This window comes from Girardinichthys multiradiatus, chromosome 3 (genome assembly GCF_021462225.1).
Source record: "Girardinichthys multiradiatus isolate DD_20200921_A chromosome 3, DD_fGirMul_XY1, whole genome shotgun sequence".
Taxonomy (NCBI): Eukaryota; Metazoa; Chordata; class Actinopteri; order Cyprinodontiformes; family Goodeidae; genus Girardinichthys; species Girardinichthys multiradiatus.
The window spans coordinates 1,544,315-1,570,615 of record NC_061796.1 but is presented as its reverse complement, the minus strand read 5'-3'; the positions used below and the strand labels follow the sequence as shown (position 1 = coordinate 1,570,615).

Sequence of the window (26,301 nt, the reverse complement as noted above, 5' to 3'; positions counted from 1 at the left end):
AATAATGTGCATGAATTAAAAAAAAATGTTTTGCAAGAAGTAAATATAAAAATTACTTGTTACTTCTGAAAATTGGCTGTGCAATATGCACCTGCACTGCTCAGATGGGTGAGTGGCTTGCAAAATCACAGACACCAGGTATTAGGTATAGGAAGTTAAGCCTTTTCAAGGGCTTGATTATACCTAATACAAAGCTATTTGGAATGATATTAGAACATCCATGATGAGAATATGATGGGTTGTATAGAGTGTTAGTGTCTGGTGCCTATGTAGTAGTATTACCAATGAAATTAATATTTTCCTAACCTAAACGTTCCCATGTGCAAATAATGTAAGCGTCTGGGATAACAGGGCAACGGTAGAGCTTGTGGTTGCTCAGTATTAATTGTCGGAAAAATGATGGTCCTTCACAACATTTTGTTTTTTGTTGTTTCTACATGCAGTATTTTTCCTGATGACTAACTCATGAGCTCTGCTGTGTCTCTGTTGAGCAGACGTAGCTGTCTGAAGCCTCGAGGGTCTCATCGCAAGTTCGTTCTGTCAACTGGTCTTGACAGCTCTAAGAAGGATCAAGCAACCTCCATGTCCCACATGAACCTCATCAGCAATGAGGTCTGTCTCTTTTTCTCACACTGCAGCTCAGTTACTGAATTGTGCATTCTAGTAAAAGGGCCTTTCTACTTTTAATTTGCTCTTAAATTGAAAAGTTTCATTAATGCATAAGAGGAGGCAGGTTCATTTAAGGACAATATTTTCCAATTGGAATTGAGTTATTGCTGTTTAAGGAAGCACTAATAACATTTTTAGGATAAAGGCAACATAGAAAGTCGATCCAAAACCCAATAAAAACCTCGCATGAAAAACAATAAATGTTTAAAACTTTCAACATGAGCATTACAAAAAACACAATCAGCACTATCCAAATCTAATTTTCAATTGAGAAATTCACTTGTGGGTTAAAGTATTTACTATTTATTTTACCGTCACCTACTGGTGTGTTTAAATATGCTTTAAACTGTTGCCCCCCAGAGTTTGATGCGTTCGCTTGGCTTTATTAGGTTTGATGTAGTCTGTGGTCCTTCAGCAGGTACAGTTAAGTATGTGATAGCAAGTTTTTCAGCCCTGAAGCAAGCATCTACTGAAACCAGTCTTTTGAGAACTCCATGTCTTTTCTAAAAAGACAGTGAAAAGTCGTGCAGTATGTCCCCAGATTTAGGTTGTTGAAAATAAAACAGTTGCTGTAACTTGAATTCAAATTAACAGCTGTGACAACCTCTTCAGGGAGCCAGATTCTGCAGTGCCAGAAAGCTATTTAGAAAGGACACACTCTAATAGCATTATATCTCCTCTCTCAGTTTGAAGGATCTAATGCCCCTTTTCCACCGGCTCGACTCCACTCGGCTCGCTTTGCAAGCATTTCCATTACTATTTTTCCGTACCGGTACTTACTTTTTTGGTCCCTGCACCTGAGCAGGTGGGATCGGGGCTGAGTCGAGATTACATTTTACGTGTTCATACTGTTGTTCACTGATTAGCCGTGGGACCAGGAGAAATTAGAAGGTTTTCTTGGAGTTAGTGCAGAGAAGAGTTAATAAAACTCATTAGTGACTACAACAATATTAAGAAGCACAATGGCCGGAGCGGGTCAAACTGAAATATAATTTTGCCATTTACAAATCCTAAACCGTGTCTGAAGGCTGAAAGAAAAGCAAAATGACACATCAGCTTTCTGAGTTACACGTAGGCGGGACGCTGTATTTAGTAACATCTTAAACCAGCTGATCAGACATAACACTGTTCAGATGCAACATACAAAACATTATCACCATGAAGCAGCGTGTTTGGTTCCGAAATTTATTGACAGTCCTTAAGCAAACCAGCGTCTGCAGGAGGAGGGAGTAGACAGAGAGCAGCTGCTTGTAATCAGACTACTTTCATCGGACCAACCAAGAGGAGGTCCCTACTGAATCCGGAACACGAATATCCAATATCCAACCTAAAACTAACTTCACCATGGTCAGAAGTCTGCGGTTTTGCCCATTAAAGTCCTTGTCCACGTTATTGCCATGGCTGAGACATAAACTTCTTCATAAAGCCTAAAATTGTAACCTCTTCAGGCAAACTCTGGAGCTCAGACTGCAGTGTCTCTCCTCTCTGCTTCTCCTGCCACCTCCCCCCCCTCACATCAGAGCCTTTGAGCCTGACTGGGCTGTGGTCAAATTATCCCAGTGGATCATTTTATTATTGTTTTTATTTATATTGTATATATGAAAAAACATATATAAGACATTCTTGCATATTCAATACTACAAACATTATTAGTATTTAGTTTATGTTTTTATTACCAATTTAATTATTATTTCTATTTTTTATCGTTTTCCGCAGATTACTTTAATATGACAATGTAACAGTAATGTTAATAGCAGCACAGCACGCTACACTGAGGGCTTGAGACGGAGCTTCAGCTGCTATACGGTAGCTCAAGGCGTCTGTGGGTCAGTAGAACCACAACGCGAAAGTGTGTTGCTTTCGCTCTACTTGGTACCGTACCAAGTAGAGCGAAACTGAGTGGAGCGAGCCAGTGGAAAAGGGGCGAAAGATGAGCGACAGAATGGGGAAGTGTTGTGCAACCAGAGCACCAAAACCTGTGCCATCCATCCATCCTACATATTTCTTTTCCTTTTTTGGTTTAAAGGTTATGTATTTAATTTCTACCTGCTGTGGATACATCTACCATAAATCTATAGTAAACTCTGGTATTTATAATTTTAGATGGACTAAAACCAGAGAAATTTCAGTCTGGAATAGTATGGAAGCGTGGTTAGGCTAAAGAAATCACAGGTTCATTTTCTAGACCATTGCTTTATGCATATCGGTATTCAGCATGTTTTCCTTGGTTTGAGTCTGTTACACGTTATCTGACTAAATGTTATTGTGCTCAGGTGCAGCTGGAGCTTGTTTCCACAGCCACCGAGCCTGACATGACCACGCCAATGTTGAAGCCTTCTTTGTATGAGCCCCAAGACAATCAGCGGCAGCAGAGTCTAATCCACTTCACCAAACACAGCCGCTCCTCTCTCGGCAACAACAGCCACCACGGCTCGTCCCTCGGCAATCTGACGCCTCGCATCAGGGACTACCGACAGTCTGCAGAGGCTTTCCAGTTGAAGACGGCCCTGTCATGTGGGACAGAGAGGGGCTACCGTCAGTCCTACACCTCTGTCTGCTCATCCAGCAACCAGATTTCAGAAGCGCTGTCGTCATCCAATCATGGTCAGGTGTCGGTTACCCAGTTAAGCAGCATTGGTATTATTGACTGCATCTCTCCGTCTTCTCCTCCTCACTCCCCCTGCAGGGGGGAGGGAGGGGACTGCAGGGCACCCGACCACCTGCTGTCCCGTTCGGTAGACCACCTGGAGCGCCCGAACCCTCAGTCGCTCTCTCGACCAGGCCAGCTGCTCTGCTGCGGCTCAGTGGACCTGCTCAGTGCAGGAGAAGGCTACTCGAGAGTGCGCCCCACACTGGTGATTCCAGCACATTACATGCGCCTACCTGGTGAGCACCCACTGTCTGGTCAGGCCCTTCTCTTGCAAACTGACCAGCAAAGTGACTTGGAGACTATCCAGGCTGAGCTCAATGCCTCACATTCTCAGCAGCCCCTGGGGCCCAGCTCTTCTGACAGCACCCCGGACCCCAACAAGCAGGGTGAGGCAGAAGCTCTTGGCCTGTCAGAGTCCTTGTCTATTCCTACTGCTCTTGGGGAAACAGCTCTTGTTGAAATAAACAAGGAGGACACTTTGTTGGCTGAAAAGACTTTAATGGAGCTAAGAGGGGGAAAACCTCTGCCTCACCCACGTGCTTGGTTTGTGTCTCTGGACGGACGCTCCAATGCTCATATCCGCCACTCGTACATCGACCTCCAGCGGGCAGGCTGTCAGAGTAATACACAGAGCTCAGGAGATCAGCAAGATTCTGACAGCAGTGGGAGACATGGCAATGATGCCAGTCTGGACTCTGGTGTGGACCTGAATGAGCCCAGAGTGGGGCGCAGGTGTGGAGACGCAGAGCGGGAAGAAAAAGCATCAGAAAGAAAAACTGCCATACCAGCCACAGCTTACACCCAGCTAGTGTATGTGGATGATCTAGAGAGTGGAGGCAGGGCTGAGGAAAAATTCATCCCTGAGAGTGGGAAAACCGGATTCATGATGTCAGACAAAGCAGAGAGTAACCGGGAGAATCAAGGATCTGGGCACGAGGAGGGGAAAACAGCCGAGGTAGTCCGAATACTAGAGGAACCACCCTCAGTTTCTCCAGCGTCTCCTGCTTCTCCTCCTCCTCCTCTGCCCACGTCAGAGGGAGTGACTTTCAGTACTGATCACACGCTGCTGTCGGTCTCCCCAGATGACAATGCAGCGCACGAGGATGGAGAAGAGGAGAAGAAAAGCCCGTGGCAGAGAAGGGAGGAGCGACCTCTGCTGGCCTTCAACCTTAAATGAGTCACAGAAGCTGGTTAAAGGAGAGGTTTGCATTTTTCTAGCCAGTCTCCATAAATAATCAATTGCCAAAATGTACCCTGGATGGAGTTTCTCTGTGTCCATAACCTTATTCAGTGACTTAAGTGTAACAACTCAGTTCTAAAATTCACTTAAAGACATTACAGGTGCATCTCAGTAAATTACAATATCTTTAAAAACTCATAGAGTCATTATACACAGTTTTACATTTAAAGTGTTTGTTTTCCATGCGGCGTGGCGTGGAGGAGTTCAGGCTATGGTTCTGCTGAGGTGTGATGGACACCCAGGGTGCTTTAATTGCAACCTTTAGCTCGTCTGCATCATTGGGCCTGTTTGAGCTGCTTCCTCCACACTCTGGGACCTTGTTTTCCAAGTGAAATGCAAAACTTTATTTTGTCCAAAAAAAGAAAAGCTTTGGACCATTGAAAATTTGTCTTTTTTATCTCCTTAGCCCTAACATGCCTCTGAGGTCTGTGGTTCAGGGGTGGCTTAACACAAGTAATGCGACAGCTGTATTCCAGGTCCTAAATACGTCTCTCTGTGGTGCCTCTTGAAGCACCAACCCCAGCTGCAGTCTATGCCTTGTGAATCTCCCCCAAACCCCTGCAACTATCGCTGTTCCTTGTGCAATTTTTATTTCTAGCAGACTTTTTCCTTTCACTCAACTGTTCTTTTATACACTTAGCACCCCGTGAACAGCAAGCTTCCTTAGTAATGACCTTTTGTGGCTTACCCACCTTATTGTGGGTGTCAATGACTATCTGCTGGACGAGTGAGCAGTCCCCACAATATTTAATGCTATACTATAGCAATTCTGTATTAGACACCCCCTTTTTACTGGCCTGAGAAGCTGAATTCTTTTAATTATTTAATGTGAGCCATAATCAATCACATTTACACACATAAACACATGAAATATATCACTCTGTAATGTGTATTGTGGTATATTGTGGCCAAAGTGGCTGAAGAAGGGCAGCAGACTGATGTTCTCCAGTGTAGCAGGTGGTTTATTTACAAAAAGAGCAACCTCAAATATGTACAAAAATTACTTAAACTTGAAAGTGACAAAATAAACATAACTATACTCAAACCAACCAAAATTAACGTCACGTGCACACAGCTACACTGACCTGGTCCTCCCTCCTTAACTTCTTTCCTGATCTGCTTAAATACCTTCATGCCCTTCCAAACACAATTAACTGAAATGGAATCTTCCATCTTACAGGTATATTCCAACATGAGAAATAATGTCAAATCACTGAAGCTACTTCTATCTAGCAACAACCCTGTGTTTACGGTTTAACAATTATATCCTAACTCTAACACTTCAAAACTAATAAACAAAACCCCAAAGTTAACTTAACACTTTAACAGTTTCTTCTCTCCTCTTCACCTGGTACCTCCTGTGACATCACTTCCCTGAAACCTCCAAATACAGGAGGTTAGGCCGCACCTCCTCCTTTAGTTCCTTGAACACAGGTAAGTGGTAAAATCACTAGCTGGAACTAGGCAAATGGAGTTCATCCATTTTACCACATGTATGTATATGATTTAATGAATTGAATTGCTGAAATAAATTAACTTTTATAAATTATGAATTTATTAAGATGCACCTGTATTTAATGTATAATGTAGATACACATAAAGAGGGGTTTTACTCTAAAAACATGTTGGTTTTGAAGATACTGATTCAGCAACTTCTGATGACTGGATTTTACACTAAGATCACTTTACACAGATAACCTATATGCAGTTAGTTTTTGATAAACATGCAAAACAAACATAAAATAGTTTTACTGGCAAGCAAAAATGTAAACCTCCCCATTAAGATTGCTCCTCAACTGCTTCGATAGGAACATAAAGAATAAATACTTTTAAAATAGTGTGGACCGACCCGCGACCCACTATGGAATAAGCGGTAGAAAATGACTGACCAACTGACTAACACCTTTTGCTCTTTATAAAAACACTGAGAACATGTTCCAGCACTGGGATCTCTTCTGAGTTTAGAAAATATTAGGTCCCTCGTAAGCCTCTAGGAACATCTACCAAACGACCAGTGAGCGGCTGACAAATAGACTTTGGAGGCAAGAAATTGGGAGATTTTATGCACAACAAATATATGCCTTTTTATGTATGGAGCCTTGTTAGGTATACATGGACTTTGGCGGAAAATAACTGATGTCTTAGTCATAGGAACCGTTTTTCTCGAGCCATATTGGCAAAATCCCAGGAAGTACCAATTTAAAGTGAGAATAAAACCCCAGTTTAGCCATGGTGACTGATTTTAATGGCTTTGGAACATATGTGCATGACAGAAATTGTAATTGTACACTTCAGTAGGATCTCACTGCTTTAGAATATGCTTTGAGCCCTACAGCAGCATCACCCTCAATACAAACATGTAAACCCTGTACTTTACATGGCTTTCAGTATGGTGATTAAGATGGACACTGCAGGGTGTTTACGTGAAATATTGGTCTGTTTAATTAAATGACTTGGCCAAATCGGATAATGTGACACCAGTTTGCTGATAAAGTTAAATTACCACTACAAACCATGTAGTTTCTCTCTTAATAATTGTGAAGTTGATCTTATGAAGGGTTTTTAATATTTGCTGAACCACTGACTTGCATATTTTTTGTTTTTAAGGCTATGCATCACTTTTATACGGCTGCTCCGGATGCCTTTTTTGTAAATGTTAACATCTGATTTTAATTGCCAACATGAAGTATTTTATCTGAAAATATGCTGTTTTTATTTCTTGTAATATATTAAGGGCTTTTTTTCTTTACCTGGCTTATTGTTAGAGCTGAAACAAATGCTGCGGAATATTTTGCCAACTAACTTTTTGCTGTGTTCTAGCTTCCCCCCTCCTTACACACATAATCCAAGTGCCTTTGAACAACCTGATTCTGCAACTCTATTTATTTTTTGCTCTCCTTTGCCTTTAGCTTTCCCCCTCTACCTCAGCCCACCTCTTTTTCCCTCCTGTTTGCGAAAGGAAGCATGCAGTGTGCTTTCCTCAGCACTCGGATATTACTACAGCTACACTGCAGACATCTCAGAAAATGTCTACCAGCTGCTGCAATCCTAAAAGTCTTTACAGTAATCATTAAGGCACTCCCTGAGAGTAAGCAGGAAAGATGAAGCAAAGTGTGACTGTATGTGAAGCTACCCTGCAGAATTTAGAGTTTTGGAGAATGACTGTGGTTTTTTTTTATATGTGGTTGTGTCCATTTGTGATGCTTCAATGAAATCATCAATCCAATCCAGATTCCTGTACCCATAACAATCGTGTTACAGAGTGTGTATATCTGTGTTCTTACCTTTGCTCAGTCAAAATCATGTGTGTGTTTCTGTTATGAATGATGTTTTCTGCCAAAGTGTCCGGCAACAACCTCCAGTTCCTGGATTGGAGCAGCAATACTGAATTCTGAGTGTGTAAATCGGTTGGTTGCTTTATATTTTAAGCCAATTATTCTGAATAAACGACCAAACTGGAATTATTTATGTTTTATTATGAGAGTTCGTGTGTAAGAGCAGTGCTTTGCAAAAGTATGCATTCCTGATAAAATATGCATACTTGGAAATGTTGGTCAGCTGACAACCTTCAACTTCAAAATATCTTATTCAGATTGTAGCTGATAAACCAAAACGTAGTGACTAATAGTTGTCCTGTGGACAAATTCTCTCACTGTTCGGCTGGATTTGTGTAGTGCCTTTCTTCTTGCAAAGCAAGAAGAATGTTTGCCACAAACCATGCAAGGGAAACATAAAACGTGAATGAAGGCATTCTGGTCAAATGAGACTGAAATAGAATTTTTTTTTTTTGGTCTAAACGCAATATGCAACATCTGGAGGAAAACTAACTGCACATCAGCCTAAAGACACCATCTCCCCATAATGAAACATGATTGTGGCAGCATCATGCATTGGGGATGCAAGTCTTTAACAGAAACAAGGACGCTGGTCAGAGTTAATGAGAAGAAGGATACATTTTTATGAAGGGCAATACGGGAAGGAATCCTGTTAGAAGCTGCAAAGGAGTTGACACTGGGGCAGAGATTCACATTCAAACAGAAAACCGACCCTAAACATACAAGTCACAATACAATGGTTTAGATCAAAGCATGTTCATGTGTAAGAATGTCCCAGTCAAAGTCCAGACTTAAATCTACCAAGAATCTGTAGCAGGGCTTGAAAATTGATGATTAGACACTTTATATCCAATCTGTCTGAATTTGAGCTATGTTGCAAAGAAGAGAGACTGCAGCCGTAACTGCCGGTGCTTCCACAGAGAATTGATTTAAGAGAGCTGAATTTAAATGCACAGCACCCTACATTTCCATGTACCTCATAATATGCATTGTTCTGTGATGGTCTTTCATATTACTTTGGCAAAGGACAAGTGACAAGTAGAAAGGTTATGAACACTTTAACAAGGTACTGTATGTTAATTCAAACAGTCCCCAAGACCTGTTTTCATCATGTTAGTTCAGCATCTGCTTGTGTGTGAAGTGTACAGCATAAGGCCAGACTCGTCTGGTCCATTATTTCTTTATATGTTGCCTCCAGGCAGCCAGTTTTTCTCATATTTTGGAGTAGTATGGATCAACATTTCTTTAGGTTTTGTATAGGCCTTTAAAAAAATTATATGGTACTGAGCTGTTTATCAGTCAGGTTTTTTTTGTTTTTTTTATGGGGGGCACTTCTTTCAGGACTTCTAGCCTGGCCCTCTAGATTTCTGGAGAACCATTGATCTGTCTTTGGACTGGAGTATTAAGAAACTGGAGGTTATTTACATTTTCTAGACTATAGTCCGGACCTATTGCGCTTACTTTACATATATTTCCAAAAAATTTTTATTTATTGAAGTTCACATTAGGATCTAGAGGTAAAGTTGTAATTTTTGCCTATAAACTAGATGCCAAACGTTAAACGTCTGTTCCACCTCTCGTACCCTCTAGGGGGTGCTGTTTCCCCCAACATTTTCTTTGTTTTTATTTTTTTCCATCTCTCGCCTGCTGTCAGTGAGCGTCTAAAAACGTTTGCTGGCAGTTTTTTAAGCATTTTGATGATGGCGGAGGACAGTGAGTCCGCGGCCAGCCAGCAGAGCCTGGAGCTGGACGACCAGGATACGTGTGGGATAGACGGAGACAACGAGGAGGAGAATGATCATATGCAGGGGTGAGGGTGGCCTGTCCCGTCGGATGCGGGGGGAGAAACGCTCTAACGTTAGTCCTAGCAGCCTGTTTATGTGTGTGAGGCTAGCGCAGTTAGCTAGATAATGTTAGCTGACAAAAAAACTACCAGGCATCTAACAGGCCACTGTTTACAATGTTCCCCAATTTTTTTTAAACTGAATTGTTTTATTTCTCTAAAATATTTGCCCTTTTTTGGTTTAGTTTCTGTTATTATACCCGCCTGGATGACATGACAGCCAGCCGTTAGAGCAAACCGTTATTCGGCTAACAGCAAGTAGCTCAGCTGTCAGTGGTTGCTGTGGTAGCTGAGGTTAGCTGTGTGTGTCCAGCAGAGTTAGTTTGGCATTTATATCCTGTGTGCGCTTGTCTTCATGTATGTAGCAGTCCGGGAGGAGAGCTGGGGGCTAAGAGGAAGAAGAAGAAGCAGAAGAGGAAAAAAGAAAAGCCCAACTCGGGCTCGGGAGCCAAATCTGACTCTGCTTCTGACTCTCAGGAAATCAAGGTATGGTGATGAAGATGATGACACTGGAGCTTTCAGAACTGTACCAAGCCCTTAAAGTTGAGTTGCAAGTCATATTAATAGTATTCAGAGCTCCAGTGCCTTGCAAAACTTTTACCTCTTCAGTTTTTTGTTTTTTTTTTAGTTTGACTCCCAATAATTAGAAACGTCTATGTATTTGATTTTATATGATATAACAATACAAAGTATAGTATTATAATTTGTATAAGTTAATGGACAGTCCAGCATTTTTAATAAATGTTTTTATAACTAAAATAGTGTGGTGTGCATTTATATTTAACCTCCTTTACCCCTAAATAAAATCTAGGGCAACCAGTTACCTTCAGAAATCACTGTGTTTGTAGTTACGAGTCTGCCTGTGTGTAATTTAATCTCCATCTTTCCATCAATTCAAGGTGATGTGCATTGTTATTTTTTAAAACACACGTAAACACATGAAACGTTTTCTTGCCAGGGAGACCATATGTGTGGAGTGGATGACAGATAGTTGTTTAAACAGCAAACTTTCCCACCTGAGCTTTGAATCTCTACAGCTCATCCAGAGAGACTGCTTCTCTAATGAATTATCTTCTCAGCCCTACACATCAGTTTAGTTGGCCATGTCTTGGTAGGGATGCAGTGGTGCTATATTCTTTGGATTTGTGGTGATTAATTGAACAGTACTCTGTGAGATGGTCAAAATTTGGGACATTATTTTAAAACGTAATCCTGCTTTACTCTATTTGTTTTAATTATGTAACGTGTTAAGTAAATTACTTGCCTATGAACTTTATTTCTACTACTTGTATTGTTAAAAAAAAAGGAAAAAGTTCATTGTATAAAAATATCTGCAATACACTGCAGACAGGTTACAACTTGAGGATGTACGGTTTTTATACAATAATAATGGGAGTGTCAGTTTTAAAAGTCAAAACCAAGGGCACACAACTCCTGATTCTATAAAACTGGCCTAGGCAGCAGTTTGTGCCTTAAAAGCCAAATTAATTTAACAAAAGCAATCAAAGCGTCACACATTGTGCAGGAAAATTAAATATAAAGAAAGCAACTTAAAGACTCCCAAACAAACCTTAGAGTAAGTCAGTGCAAGTCATCTGATTAAAGATCTTAGTGATTGAAATGCTTAGCTTATGGAAACGGGTAGCTGGATGGTGAGGATGGAAAACAAAGAACAGAGATAAGGTCATTACAACTGATAATATAATTTCTGCCATATTAAACAACAATATTGTTATTTCATGTTTTGATAAGACCTTGCTGCTCTTGTCCAAAAACAAGATGATTGTTAACCTTCTTCTCAGATGCCTCAATGTTCAGTACGAAAATGTGTGTTTTTAATGTTTTAATTAGTTTAAATGTGATGGCATCATGTGCTTGATAAAGATGAGAGCAATCCTTAGCTCCAAACTAACAAAATACCTGCATCAGCTCCTGCTGACCCCTACTGTTATTGACTAGTTAAAGACAAAATAGGAACACGACAAACAGCAGCCACTGTACAGTTCTTATTCTTTTTTTTACTTGTGTTTTCAAATTGCTTGTAACAATTATGGCAAAAATATGCTATTAGCCATCCTCTTTAAATGTGATTTAATTTCCTAAGATGATCTCATAAGCCCTCAAGTTTCACTCTATGTTACAGCCTTGACGACATTACAATCATATTTATTTTTCTATTAAATTAAGGCTCATATTGCTGGTAATCCTCACTCCCATTTACGTTAACGTCATTTTAATGGTTTCAGAACCCTGGCTTGCCCATTCAGAAGCTCCAGGACATCCAAAGAGCCATGGAACTACTGTCCTGCCAGGGTCCAGCAAAGAGTATCGACGATGCAACCAAGCACAAATACCAGTTCTGGGACACCCAGCCTGTCCCAAAGTTAAGTAAGTTTCAAACAAAATTGAAATCAATGGTAGCTGTTCTGCAGTAAACACTGGTTTGTGTAGCAACTGTTTTATTTAAGCACGACAAATATTTTCCAACTAATGGATTTTATTTCATCATTCTGAGTTGCTCAGACTGCAGTGCTGCAGTAGAATGTCAGCAGTAATGTATATCCAAGCTTTTCTGCTGTGTGTCATTATATCAAGCAGTTTCCATCACAACTCTTGCCCATCTGTGTAGGAGGGCTCATGTTACAGGGTGGCTTGGTCACCTTAGGACCAAGAGAAGCAGGATTTAACCTCTCAGCTGTTCTGCAGTGTTATTTTCTTAATATAGATTCTTCTGCTTTTTCAAAAATGGAAATATAGGAAAAATGTTCTTCTACTTGTCTTGGGAAAAAACATGTGCTGTTTTTGCAGATGAAGTCGTAACAAGCCACGGACCAATTGAAGCTGACAAAGAAAACATTAGACAGGAGCCATATTCTTTACCTCAAGGCTTTATGTGGGACACTTTGGATCTCAGTAATGCAGATGTAGTAAGTCGGATACTTGGACTGGATTCTCAACAGTAATGTCAGTAATAAATAGCTAATTTAAGGTGTCTTTCTGGTTGTAGTTGAAAGAGTTGTACACGTTGTTAAATGAAAACTATGTGGAGGATGATGACAACATGTTCAGATTTGATTATTCACCAAACTTTCTCAAGTGGTAAGTACCTTCTGTGCTTGTTTACAGTGAGACGTGTTCATACACTCATTGTGTGCACGAATATCATGTTACCATTCAGTTTTTTAGGGCAGGACAGGTACAACTTTGAGTCATTTTAAAAACTAGAGTTTGGGTGCACAACCTTGACTTTATTGGGAGTTTCTCTGATCTACACAGGGCTAATCTATGCATAAAGACTTAAATAAAACGTGCACCCGTATAAATATTAGGATAAATGTTCCTTAGCAAGTTGCTGAGAAGCAACATCCAAGCTTCTGTTTTCATTTGGGCTTGATATTTGACCTCTCTTCTTGGCCAAACTGGTATAGTTAATTTCAATTGATTGGTTTGTTGGCACAGATCTAGCTTTTAAGAATAGATGACAAATTTTCAAAAGGGTTGAGGTCCGGACCGTTCCAGAAGCTCAATGTAAGCCTGCTGTATGCATTACAAACCTGCTTTGATGTGTGTTTGGAATCACTTTCTTGTTGAAATGCTCAAATGTGTTTTTTTTTTAAGGTGAAGGTTAGAAGTTTAGGGGTAGTTACTTTTTTCCATTCAGTTTTTGTAATGTATACCACTTGCAGCGAAACAGACCCCCAGCATGATGCTGTCCCTGCCATGCCTGTGATCTGGATTAGTATTCTTAGGTTTGAAACTTCACGTTGACTCCTCCAAGCACATTCTTGACCTTGTGGCCAGATAGCTCACTTTGCTTTATCTGAATGTCAGAATTTTTTCTAAAAGGGATTTGGGTTGCCCATGTGGGCAGCTGCAAATCTCAGCTGAGCTTCAAGGTTTCTGATTTTGGAGCAGGATCTTCTTTCTTGGTCTGGGACCCTCGCGCTTCATGTTGAAGTTAAACTATTCTACTGTGGACAATGACACTGGTGTTCCAGGATGGTCCAGTTTATGATAGGCTTGAGTCTTCATAGTTTCTGCATAATTCTTGAACATTTCCGGGTTCCTTTAGTCTGAGGAGACATTTGGGGTCAGATGGTTGATACTTGGATACAGCTCAGTATTCTAATAAGAAATTGAAACAAGACAGCAGGCAAACATGACGCTTCTGCAACAGCCTAGTCCAAGTCCCTACCTCAACCCCACTGAAAATCAATAGACTTGCTTAAAGGCTGAGTCTGTGTCAAGAAACCAACCAATTAAAATGACCTCATCCAATTCTACCAATAATAAAAGTCGAATAACTAGGCGCCATTATGGCAGAAACTTTTGATATTTAACCAAATATTAGAGGGGTTGTATGCAGAGGTGGGTAGTAACTGGTTACAGTTACTTGAGTATCTTTTTTTTAAAAAAAAAAACCTTTTAGGAGAAGTGTTTCTGCACTGTACTTTTTACTTTTAGTTGAGTAATATTTTTACAAAGTATGGCTACTCTTACTGGAGTAAAGTTTCTGGCTTCTACATCCACCGTGAGTAACTCCAGCCTTTGGTTAGAATAAGCATGTTCTAACCAAAGCCCTACTAGACCCATCTAACCTAGTTTATGCTAAAGTGAGACCTCTGGTTTGTAAACAAGCTTCATTGTTTATGTTGTTTTCTATCTGCTGCCAGTTAAAGGTCAAGTGAAGATACAGTAAACAGTAGATCCTGGAAGCACTTTACCCTTTTCTAACATATACATATTACCTTTGAGAAAAGTGTTTCTTCTGCCTGAAATTGTTCACTTTGTAACCATGTTAATTAGTATTATTTTTTTATTGCAGCCTTTAAAATACCAGAAATTGCATATAACTTTATATCTTTGTCTGTCTGATTACATCTTTTAAAATGGATGAAAGCAGATGTTATGATCAGTTACTCAGTACCAGAGTATTCTTTTTACCCAAGTAAAAATATGTTGAAGTAGTGCTACTCTTACAATTTGTGGGTCCTCTACCCACTTTTGGTTTTATGCATATGTTTGAGCATTTGTGGATTAGAGAAAATGCACAGAAAAATAGAACAGTTCCTATGTGTCTTTTCTAAAATGAACAAGATATTAATTCCCATGTCAAGTCAATGTAACTATCTCAACAGCACTTTATATTACGTTTCATGTGTTTATTCACTTGCTGAAAGTGTTGTCATCCCTCAGGGCTCTTCGTCCCCCTGGTTGGTTGCCACAGTGGCACTGTGGAGTAAGAGTGTCCTCGAATAAGAAGCTTGTTGGATTCATCAGTGCCATGCCCGCCGACCTACGCGTCTATGACACGTGAGCTCAGCCAACCAAGTCTGTAGGTTGTGGAGCAAGTCATGCAATGCTATAACCCTTGTTTGTCCATGTTGCTGCAGAATAAAGAAGATGGTAGAAATCAACTTCCTTTGTGTTCATAAGAAGCTGCGTTCGAAGCGTGTTGCTCCAGTGCTGATCCGAGAGATAACACGGAGGGTGAACCTGGAGGGAATATTCCAGGCAGTATACACAGCCGGAGTTGTGTTGCCTAAACCCGTGTCTACGTGCAGGTATGATCAACTGTAGTCGACGTGAGACATGGCGACAAGGCATCTCTCCTCATTTCGTTACTCAGTGTTTTTTTCTTTAGGTACTGGCATCGTTCATTGAACCCTAGGAAACTTGTGGAAGTGAAATTCTCCCATCTTAGCAGAAACATGACGCTGCAAAGAACCATGAAGCTCTACAGGCTACCAGATGTAAAGGATCACACTGATTGGTCCACATTCTCAGTTTTCCAATAAATGAAACTAAAACATAAAAATGATCTTTGCTTCTTTGTTACATGAAGAGCACCAAGACTCGAGGCCTACGGCCGATGGAGAGACGTGACCTCCATCAGGTCACTGAGCTGTTACAAAAATACCTGAGACGTTTCCATCTCGCTCCTTCCATGGGAGAAGAAGAGGTTGCTCACTGGTTCCTACCACAGGAAAACATCATTGACACATATGTTGTAGAGGTCTGTACAAGTACTTGCTGTCCTGAAGCTAACAACAGTTTTTTGTTGTTCATTTAAACTGATGTGATTGTCTCCTTTTCAGACTGCAGGTGGCGTACTGACAGATTTTACTAGTTTCTACACTTTGCCCTCAACCGTGATGCATCATCCTCTACACAGGAGCCTGAAGGCAGCGTACTCATTCTACAGTGTCCATACACAAACCCCACTACTGGACTTAATGAATGATGCACTGATCCTGGCAAAACTGGTACGTCCTACCGCAAATATGAAGATCTCTGCTGGATTTTCAGTTTTACTGTTGATACCAGATATTTACAGGTATTTTACATATAACTATAGTTTTCTTCGCTGTCTGACATTAAATCTAAGTTAAATGTTTGTGTTTTAGGTCGTTTAGGATTACCAAATGATTTATATTTGCTAAATATTAGATTGATGAAAGAGAGAGAATATTTTTCAATATTTTTGCTTTACTTTCTTCAAATTCAGAAGTTTACATACATTTCTCTTGTATTTTGGATCTTTTTTTAAACAGTATAACTTCGGTCATCCTTCCAGAAGCTTCTCACAGTAGGTTGCTAGAATTTTGTCTCATTTCTCCTGGTAGAACTGGTGTAACTGACTCAGGTTTTTTGGCCTCTTTGTAATGAAATGATTACCATGATAAAATTTCTGACACTTAGTTTTACCGTTTTAAAATAAAATTACCATTAAAACCGTACGTGATAACAGGAATAATAAAAACTCACACGTTTTTTATTGTCTACGGAACGTCTGACATGCTGCTTTCAATAAAGTTCAGATATTATATCCACTATGAGACACAGAACCCATCTCCTCCTTATAGTATGATGGCTGGACCTTTCCATGGTGCCTATAGTTTTTTATAATTGGTTGAAAAGATGAATGTGGCCCCTTCAGGAGGTTGTACCTAAGGATGAACCAGGCGTCTCCCCATGATCTCACATGATCTCACATGATCTCCCCATGATCTCACACCAGTATATTCAAGGTCTAGAACGTCATCCATTGGTGGAAACCCTGTTTATTAAAATGTTGTGAATTAAACTATCACAAGCTTACAAAGCCATGATATCTGGACTTTTCCCAAACTGTTTAAAGGTGTAGTAATTTTAATGTATGTAAACTTTGGAACTTAAGGAAAACAATAAAAATTATCTCGTAATTCTTCCAGCTAGCAAGCAGAAAACAGGAAAGGTTTAGTTTGATTTAATGACAGACACTGAGGAATAAACGTTTGTGCATTTTTTTTAACAGTGTACAGTGCCTTGCAAAAGTATTCACCCACCTTGGCTTTTTACACATTTTTTTACATTCCAACCTGTAATTTAGATGTTTTTTAATCTTATTTTATGTGAGGGATCTGCACAAAATAGTCCATGTTGGTGAAGCAAAATGAGAAAAACATATTAAAAAAAGAATTGAAAAAAAGAAAAAACTGGAAATTGTCATCTGTGTATGTATCTAGCCTCTTAGCTATGAAGCCCCTAAAAAGTTCTGATTCAACCAATTACCTTCAAAAGTCAAATAATTAGTGAAAAGAAGTTCACCTGTGTGCAATCTAAGTGTTTAAGGCTGAACATGTTTAAGGCATCACACCATGAAGACCAAGGAGCTCTCCAAACAAGTCAGGGACAAAGTTGTTAAAAAGTTCAAGTCAGGGTTATAAAAAACATCCAAGTTCCCCGGAGAGCCATCAAATTCATCATCTTCAAATGGAAAGCACATGGTACCAAAACAAACCTGCCAAGAGAAGGCCAGCCGCTAGACCTCACAGGCCAGGCATGGAAAGCGTAAATCAGAGAGGCAGCACAAAGACCAAAGGTAACCCTGATGGAGCTGCAGAATTCGACAGCAGAGACTGGAGTATCTGTCCTTAAGACCACAATAACCCATACGCTCAATAGAGCTGCACTTTATGGAAGATTGGCCAGAAAAAAGCCATTATTTAGTGTTAAAAATAAGAAGGCACGTTCTGCGTTTGCCAAAAGGCATGTAGGCATGAAGGTGCTCTGGTGAGATGAGACTAAAATTGAACCTTTCGACCACCAAGGAAAACGCTATGTCTGCTACAAACCCAACACATACCATCACCCTAAGAAATACTTTTGCAAGACACTGTATGTAAATATTTGGTTTCAGTTGTATGTCAAGAAATGTAGGAAGCTACTAAGGTGATGGGGACATTGTTTACTGGTTGCTGTGTGACTCATCGCAGTGTTCGTTGTGTGTGTTTGACAGAAAGGTTTTGACGTTTTCAATGCCTTGGATCTGATGGAGAATAAGGTGTTTCTGGAGAAGCTGAAGTTCGGGATAGGAGACGGAAACCTGCAGTATTACCTCTACAACTGGAAATGTCCCCCTATGGATCCTGATAAGGTCAGCAGAATTGTACTACAGCTCCAATCACATTTCTTCATTCAAACCCTGGAAACATACAAAAGGTTAAAGCGTGTCCTAAAGGAAAACTGCACTTTTCTATGGAATAACTACTTGTTTTATACGATGTTGTTTGCTCCTTGTTTTGCTAAGCCCTTGGAATAAGTTAGCTGTATCTAATAAATTATTTGCTCAATTTAAAATCTAGGAAAGTTTTGCCTCTAATTTGGGTTGTGAGAAAATATATTTTGGTGAAAAGAGCTCACTCTTGTGTTGCTTTTACAGCAGCATTAAACAGGCTTCCTACACTCACCGGCCACTTTATTAGGTACTCCTGTCCGACTGCTTGTTAACGCAAATCAGCCAATCACATGGTAGCGACTCAATGCATTTAGGCATGTAGACATGGTCAAGACGATCTGGTGCAGCTTAAACCGAGCATCAGAATGGGGAAGAAAGGTGATTTAAGTGACTTTAAACGTGGCATGGTTGTTGGTGCCAGACAGGCTGGTTTGAGTATTTCAGAAACTGCTGATCTACTGGGATTTTCATGCACTACCATCTCTAGGGTTTACAGAGAATGGTCTGAAAAAGAGAAAATATCCAGTGAGCAGCAGTTCTGTGGGAGCAAATGCCTTGTTGATGTCAGAGGAGAATGGCCAGACTGGTTCGAGCTGATAGAAAGGCAACAGTAACTCATATACCCACTCGTTACAACCAAGGCATGCAGAAGAGCATCTCTGAACGCACAACACATTGAACCTTGTGACAGATAGGCTACAGCAGCAGAAGACCACATCGGGTGTCACTCCTATCAGCTAAGAACAGGAAACTGAGGCTATAATTCACACAGGCTCACCCAAATTAGACAATAGAAGATTGGAAAAACGTTGACTGGTCTGATGAGTCTCGATTTCTGCTGCAACATTCGGATGGTAGGGTCAGAATACATGAAAGCATGGATCCATCCTGCCTTGTGTCAACGGTTCAGGCTGGTGGTTTTGGTGTAATGGTGTGGGGGATATTTTCTTGGCACACTTTGAGCCCCTTAGTACCAATTGAGCATCGTGTCAACGCCACAGCCTACCTGAGTATTGTTGCTGACCATGTCCATCCCTTTATGACCACAGTGTACTCATCTTTTGATGGTTTCTTCCAGCAGGAGAACGCACCATGTCAAATAGCAAGAATCATCTTAGACTGGTTTCTTGAACATGACAATGAGTTCACTGGACTAGAATGGCCTCCACAGTCACCAGATCTCAATCCAATAGAGCACCTTTGGGATGCGGTGAAACAAATCTGCAGCATCTGTGTGATGCTATCATGTCAATATGGACCAAACTCTCTGAGGAATGTTTCCAGTACGTTGTTGAATCTATGCCACAAAGAATTAAGGCAGTTCTGAAGGCAAAAGGGGGTCCAACCCAGTACTAGCAAGGTGTACCTACAGGGTTGGACAATGAAACTGAAACACCTGTTTCACCAGTGTGGAGGTTCAATTAGCTGGGTAAGAGCACAGTTTGAAATGCACACAACATTATGGGTGACATACCAGAGTTCAAAAGAGGACAAATTGTTGGTGCACGTCTTGCTGGCGCATTTGTGACCAAGACAGCAAGTCTTTGAGATGTATCAAGAGCCACGGTATCCAGGGTAATGTCAGCATACCACCAAGAAGGACGAACCACATCCAACAGGATTAACTGTGGACGCAAGAGGAAGCTGTCTGAAAGGGATGTTCGGGTGCTAACCAGGATTGTATCCAAAAAACATAAAACCACGGCTGCCCAAATCATGGCAGAATTAAATGTGCACCTCAACTCTCCTGTTTCCACCACAACTGTCCGTCGGGAGCTCCACAGGGTCAGTATACACGGCTGGGCTGCTATAGCCAAACCTTTGGTCACTCATGCCAATGCCAAACGTCGGTTTCAATGGTGCAAGGAGCGCAAATATTGGGCTGTGGACAATGTGAAACATGTATTGTTCTCTGATGAGTCCACCTTTACTGTTTTCCCCACATCTGGGAGAGTTACGGTGTGGAGAAGCCCCAAAGAAGCGTACCACCCAGACTGTTGCATGCCCAGAGTGAAGTATGGGGGTGGATCAGTGATGGTTTGGGCTGCCATATCATGGCATTCCCTTGGCCCAATACTTGTGCTAGATGGGCGCGTCACTGCCAAGGACTACCGAACCATTCTTGAGGACCATGTGCTTCCAATGGTTCAAACATTGTATCCTGAAGGTGGTGCCGTGTATCAGGATGACAATGCACCAATACACACAGCAAGACTGGTGAAAGATTGGTTTGATGAACATGAAAGTGAAGTTGAACATCTCCCATGGCCTGCACAGTCACCAGATCTAAATATTATTGAGCCACTTTGGGGTGTTTTGGAGGAGCGAGTCAGGAAACGTTTTCCTCCACCAGTATCATGTAGTGACCTGGCCACTATCCTGCAAGAAGAATGGCTTAAAATCCCTCTGACCACTGTGCAGGACTTGTATATGTCATTCCCAAGACAAATTGACGCTGTATTGGCCGCAAAAGGACACCATACTAATAAATTATTGTGGTCTAAAACCAGGTGTTTCAGTTTCATTGTCCAACCCCAGTAATAAAGTGAGTGTATATACAGTCTTGAAAGGTACATAATTAGACTTTAGTATTCTCTAGATCGGGATAACTATGGAAAAGTAAATGAGAGCATGAGGAAAAAATATTTTTATTTCCAGGATGTATTCTCTGTCCCATTGTCTAAATGTTGTGATCTTTCTTTCTTGTCCTTTATTTATTCGTCCTTTAGTGTTTCCCGTCTCCCTTCCTTCTCCTTCTGTCCTTCCTTCCTTGTGTACTATTTCCCTTGATTCCTTGTGTTGCTTCTCTTTTCTTTCCTTTCTTTCAAACTTTGTCCTTCTTCTTTCCTTGTGTCCTGTCTCCCTGCCTTTCTGATCCTTCCTTTTTCCCTTCATTGTCTTTTTTTCCCTCCTTCCTTATGTCCTCCCTTTCTGTCCTCCTTGTGCCCTACTTCCCTTCCCTTTGTCCTTGCTCTCTTCCTTGTGTCTTCCTTGTTCCTTCCTTCCTTCTGAGGAAATGGCAAAATGATCAACATAAATTAATCGTGAACTTTAGTATTTTATGTTGTAAACTGAACACAGAACAACTGATGCATATACTAAGAAGTATCTTACAATGATCATACACAGACCCTCTGTAAACAGTTTTAAGGGTAACTTTATGAGGCGTTGCTTCATATTGTATGACAGATCTTTTCTTCTCATTTTAAAGATGTGTCATAACATTTAGATGTGTCGTTTAGTTTTGTGGGCACAGCTCTGTGAACGGTTGCTGAATAAAAGTGAATTTGTAACTGAGTAGATCTAGGCAATCATGGTCAGGAATTCTCTAATAATCTGCTGATGCTTGTGTTTCAGGTTGGCCTCGTCCTTCAGTAGCAGCTCGTTTCACAGCTGCTCCACCAACAGGCGGCGGTTAACTTTGGCCTCTAAATTCTCCTTACTTGGACTTACGGGTCGCCCGAGCTCAGCATTGAAAACTACTACCAGTCAACCAACCTCATGACCAAGTGGTGGTATCATTAAGAACTTTTGCAGTCCACCCAGAGGTGAAACCTCTTCAATCATCATCCTGAATGTGAAGTCTTGCTATGCCTGAGATATCCTTACAGTACAACGCTGTTGACATGCACTCCCTCTCCTACAACACAAAACAGTCGGACGTTCCAGAGGATGCCTTGGCATTGTGAATTTCGTTTCTATTTCTTTATTCTCTACAGACATTGTCACCAGGCCTGGTATTTACCCGTGTAAAGGATGATCAACGAGGCAGTTACCATTTTCCCATTCTGTTTATCCTCTCCTCTTCAGTTCGCCGTCGTGCTGCTGATCCATGTATTGTTTCCCTCTGTTTTCATATCACTGTGGTCAGTCATGTGTCTCTGCTGGCTGTTTTAGGCCTATGTAGAATTAGAAACTGTAAAAGATTGTTTCTAACTTATACTGAAACACTTTATTCTTCAGTAATTTTACAAAAATATCTGTAACAAAGGAAGTCTCATTCAAAACAACAAGAACTGTAACATAGTTTGCACTAAAAACAAAACCCCATGGATTTCTGTAGTTTGAGTTGCAGGTTTGTTAGGGCTGACCTAAAACATTCTTCGCATTAAGTTATGTAAAAGTCAGTGACTTTTTACATAAGAAGCGACACAAGAATGTACCGCATCGATGAAGCACAATTTTACAAACAAGTCAAATAGTTCTCTTATGTAAGATCTGATCTTTAACATTTAGTTTTGACTAATGGTGGGAGCTGTTTTTAGATTATGAAGCTGACTTTTTGTAATTTAACATGTAACCCATTCACGTGGCAGCATTTATGGTGGCACTCCTTCATGTTTTTTGGTTTTGGTACTTTCCAGTTAGCAGTAGCGGTAAAAGAGCAGCAATTGGACTTAGACTGAGATTTTGTACAAAATAAGCTTGTGTGTGGAGAAAATTTAATAACCTAAAAATTGCTTTTTGGCTTCTAAAGGGGAGTATTCAAGCAACCGCAGTCTATTCTGTTTAATTTTTGCCTTTGCCACTTGTAGAAGATTTGGCAGAGAAAATTCCCTCTGGTGCAAAGAATCTGCTGTTAAGTGATCAATGGTTCAGAAGTGCAATATATATATATATATACATATGTAGATGCATTTACAGCCATTGCATAATCTGAACCTGGGTTGTAAATTCTATGTTTAATTAATATAGGAGAATTTGGAGGAAACATTTAAATCAACAAGTTTCCGTAGGTTTATTCTCGACTTTCTGAAGTCATTTGCTTTTTTCCAGACATAAAACTATATAGTAGGCCATTTTGTTTTAGTGTGATGTGCAGCTAAATGTGTAAAAGTTGTAATATTTGTAAAACATTGCTTTACCTATATGTTTTTGAGGGCATTTGGCAGTTCTGTGTGCTTCAATGAGCAAACCTTTTGACCAACCACTTGTTCTAAGGTGGATCGAAACAAAATTGTTTTACATTCTTTTTGGTGATTTAATATTTGTGGCTCTGCAAAATATAAGACAAAGAGGGTACATCAGTTTTGTTTTATTTTATTCTTAAAATGCTCTTTTTGTATTTGTGTTTTTTCTCACAATCCATAAAGATTGGCCAAAACGGGACAAAAACATTGGTCAGTAAAAGCTCTGGAACTAAAGATCGAGTTAGATTCACAAAGAGATGCTACTGTCATTAATTTAACTCTGAAAACGAGTTGCAGCGTCTACGGTGTGCCTCGTGTTGCCTGCAGCGGCTCAGATGAACTTTTTGAGCATCTCGGTTCTGCTGCCATGTTGACTCCAGCGTTGATGTTTTACAGCTGTAAACTCCAGTGGCTGAAACACCCACCATGTCTTAAAGATTTTCTTTAGGAGATCTGGAAGGTGGGGCGATGAGAGCGTATGTCTGAAATATCATACCGTCAAACTGAAGAACAATGTTTTTATTTAAAACCATTGTGAACTGTGAAAAAGCTAAAGAACCTGTACCAGCATCATTTAGGCATAAACCCAGTGCAAATACCAGTCTGTTTCAACACATCAGCTAAACCAGCATGGAAATTTGATTGAATAAACTTAAACTTTAAAAAGGAATACGGCTGAGGTGAAACTTCTTTCTATCACTGCTGAGATTTGTTTTAAAGATGTTCTCCTGTTATCCATTTTATTCCACTAACAAATGCAAACTGACAATTAAAAACACAGTTGGGTAATGAAGTTTTGAATTCTGCCACATAATTTCTCAAAAAAGGGGTTTTAAAAAAGCACATTAAAAGGAACCTCCCTGCTAATTCTGCTTTGTGTGTATTCGTGTTGATGACATCACAATAGGTACAAATGTAAAGCCGATCAGCTGGCTTTAGCATTAAGTATGGCTGAGTAGCAAAGGTTTTGACGCATTCTGATGCTTGTGCCGCATTTAAACTGCAAGGTGTTTATTATGTGTTTGAGCCAGAGTTTGAAGACCACTAAGCCATGATGGACGCTGCTGTGGATGGAGAAGCTGAAGCTAACAGTGACAGTGATCGTCTTTAGAATTTAATTAGTATTTGAACAGATCCTTTAGAATGAAAGGAGCAACACAATGCATATCCCCTTAGCTTGAACAAAACTATTTTTATTAGATTTTGCAAGAGAACAACTTTTAAGTGATATAAAAAAGAAATGACATAAACACACAGCTACAACTGAAAATTACATATTTTTTCATGTTTTATCACAAAACAAAAGCATCAGCTCAAGAAAAGGATCTGCTTCATTTTTAACAAAACTGGGATGGTTAAAAAGAAAACCAAAAACAACTAAACAGTGGGACCCACTGGGTTAGAATAATGCAGAATGTCTGTTATTTCATCTGTTTCTTCAGTTTTGCTTTTCGTTTCTTACCAGGATTTGGAACAATTCTCTTTACTTTCAGAGGCTGCAAAGTGCAGGTTAAAGGAGATTCTGGGACTTCAGATTCAATCTCCAGTTTCCGTTTTTGTGTTTTCCTCTCACCTGCCTCCTCTTTCCCCTCTTCCATTTTCTCCTCTCCCTCCTCCTCCTCAACGTCTTCCAGGTCAGCCGTGAGCTCAGATGTCACTCTAGCCGCTTCACCTTTCAACCATACAACATCCAGTGGAGGAACTCTGGGTATGATTGCATCAACCGTGTCTCTGAACATCTCGTTTTCTTTGGTAGAACACCCTCTGAACCCCAGAGCAAGGACGCTTTTCAGCCCCAGCTGCTCCGCCATGCTTTTGCTCAGGCGGAGCACCTGGCAGGCCGGGACGCTTCTCGTCACGCTCAGACCGATCAGGTGGTTCGTCATGTGCTGCGGTCTGACAGACTTACAAACAAGCAACAGCTGGAGCTGGTTCCTCTCCAGCGCCTTGGTGACCTCGTTGATGCCGATGGCCAGCTGCCGTCTGGCCGCAGTGTCTGTCCAGCCGTTTGTGGTGGGATCCGGCCCCTGAGCCTCCGGACTCACCCGGCGAACAGGTTCTGCAGCAGCATCTGGTTTATGCTCTTTCTTTTTCCTCCACTGGCGAGGCACTTTTACCTCTTTCTTCTCCAGACCTGTGGCGATTAGTTTGTCCTTTAATGTTGTCAAAATGAAATGCTCGTCTTTGTGTGGAAGTGGGCTCCATTTTGCACTGAAGGGTGATGTGAAGGAGGTCTTACTTTGAATTTGCTTTTTGAGCTCCTTCTTAGATGGTTTTGCTGCAGCTGCCATGGCTCGTCTGAAACCCAAAACAAAAGAAATCAACTTAATTGGGCAACCTTTGTGTATTTTTCTTATGATGTTTATGCAATGTCTTTAAGGCAGTCTCTTGTTAGATAACTTTATTTTTTTCATTCCTCTATTTCAGTGAGACTCAACCACAGCTGATTTGTTCCTAATTAAATCCATGGTTTCCTCAACCTATTTTTTTTACTGGAGAGTCTTTGATTAAAGTAATTTTTAAATGTTGCAGCAGAAAAGAACGACAAACCCATACAAAGTCTTTAAATGTCTTCTGTTGCTGTTATTTGCCTATCTATTATGAGTATAAACAGTTATATAAAAAAGGTTTTCTTGGAAAGAAAAAAAAAACCGGACTTCAACTCGAACGCCTCGTTTGGACAGTAGCACAGAATAAAATATTCACTTTATTGTTATTCAAAGACATGTACCTATTATTGCACACCTGAGAAGACTTTGTTTACTTATTATTGCCTTATTTCCCTTTGTTGAATGTTGTTATTGCAGGGTTCAAAGTGCCAAACATGTTCCCAATATAAAACACAAACAAATACATGTTTTACCATTTTAATCATACCTGCATTGACTGGAGCCGTAACACTTATTTTTTCTTTATTTTATTGTTGCGTTCACGTCTTCAATACAGCACGGGCCCACAGGGAGCTGCCATCTTGTTTGAATGTAAAAGTTTACTTTCAGAAACAGCGCCTACTAGCGTTGAGGAGGTAGCACGACACAAGACTCCCGACAACCATAATGTGAAGCAGACAAGACAGCGTTTGAAACTTATGTAGCATTTTGAATTGTCTGGGTTTGATACACACCGTCAGCAGTTGTTTTTTAGGTAGATGATT

General features: G+C 40.5%; 3 protein-coding genes across 4 annotated transcripts in view; 2 read left to right on the top strand and 1 right to left on the bottom strand.

The window, feature by feature from the left end:
• The window catches only part of fam171a1 (family with sequence similarity 171 member A1), a 41,368-nt gene extending 33,348 nt beyond the window's left edge, over nucleotides 1-8,020 (top strand). Inside the window, exons 8-9 of the mRNA XM_047361755.1 lie at nucleotides 495-612; nucleotides 2,943-8,020. Coding sequence (XP_047217711.1) covers nucleotides 495-612; nucleotides 2,943-4,496 — 1,672 coding nt within the window. The 3' untranslated portion in view covers nucleotides 4,497-8,020. The remainder of the gene's footprint in view (nucleotides 1-494; nucleotides 613-2,942) is intronic.
• Nucleotides 8,021-9,510: 1,490 nt separating this feature from the next.
• nmt2 (N-myristoyltransferase 2) lies at nucleotides 9,511-23,817 on the top strand. Of its 2 annotated transcripts, XR_007037723.1 has the most exons (13): nucleotides 9,511-9,704; nucleotides 10,103-10,223; nucleotides 11,984-12,125; nucleotides 12,546-12,664; nucleotides 12,745-12,836; nucleotides 14,934-15,050; nucleotides 15,131-15,301; nucleotides 15,382-15,490; nucleotides 15,583-15,753; nucleotides 15,836-16,003; nucleotides 16,292-16,326; nucleotides 18,019-18,156; nucleotides 21,595-23,817. XR_007037723.1 is itself a non-coding variant. In XM_047361763.1 (12 exons), the coding sequence occupies exons 1-12, from the start codon at nucleotides 9,592-9,594 to the stop codon at nucleotides 21,613-21,615; spliced, it is 1,482 nt and encodes a 493-aa protein (XP_047217719.1). In that variant the 5' UTR covers nucleotides 9,512-9,591; the 3' UTR covers nucleotides 21,616-23,817. The 2 variants fall into 2 exon arrangements, 1 of the variants encoding a protein (XP_047217719.1); XM_047361763.1 differs by lacking the exon at nucleotides 16,292-16,326 and having other exon boundaries at nucleotides 9,512-9,704.
• Nucleotides 23,818-24,319: 502 nt separating this feature from the next.
• Nucleotides 24,320-26,200, bottom strand: rpp38 (ribonuclease P/MRP 38 subunit). The gene is made up of 2 exons (XM_047361767.1): nucleotides 26,025-26,200; nucleotides 24,320-25,445 (listed from the first exon to the last, which is right to left on the bottom strand). The coding sequence occupies exon 2, from the start codon at nucleotides 25,436-25,438 to the stop codon at nucleotides 24,569-24,571; it is 870 nt and encodes a 289-aa protein (XP_047217723.1). The 5' UTR covers nucleotides 25,439-25,445; nucleotides 26,025-26,200; the 3' UTR covers nucleotides 24,320-24,568.
• Nucleotides 26,201-26,301: the final 101 nt, after the last annotated feature.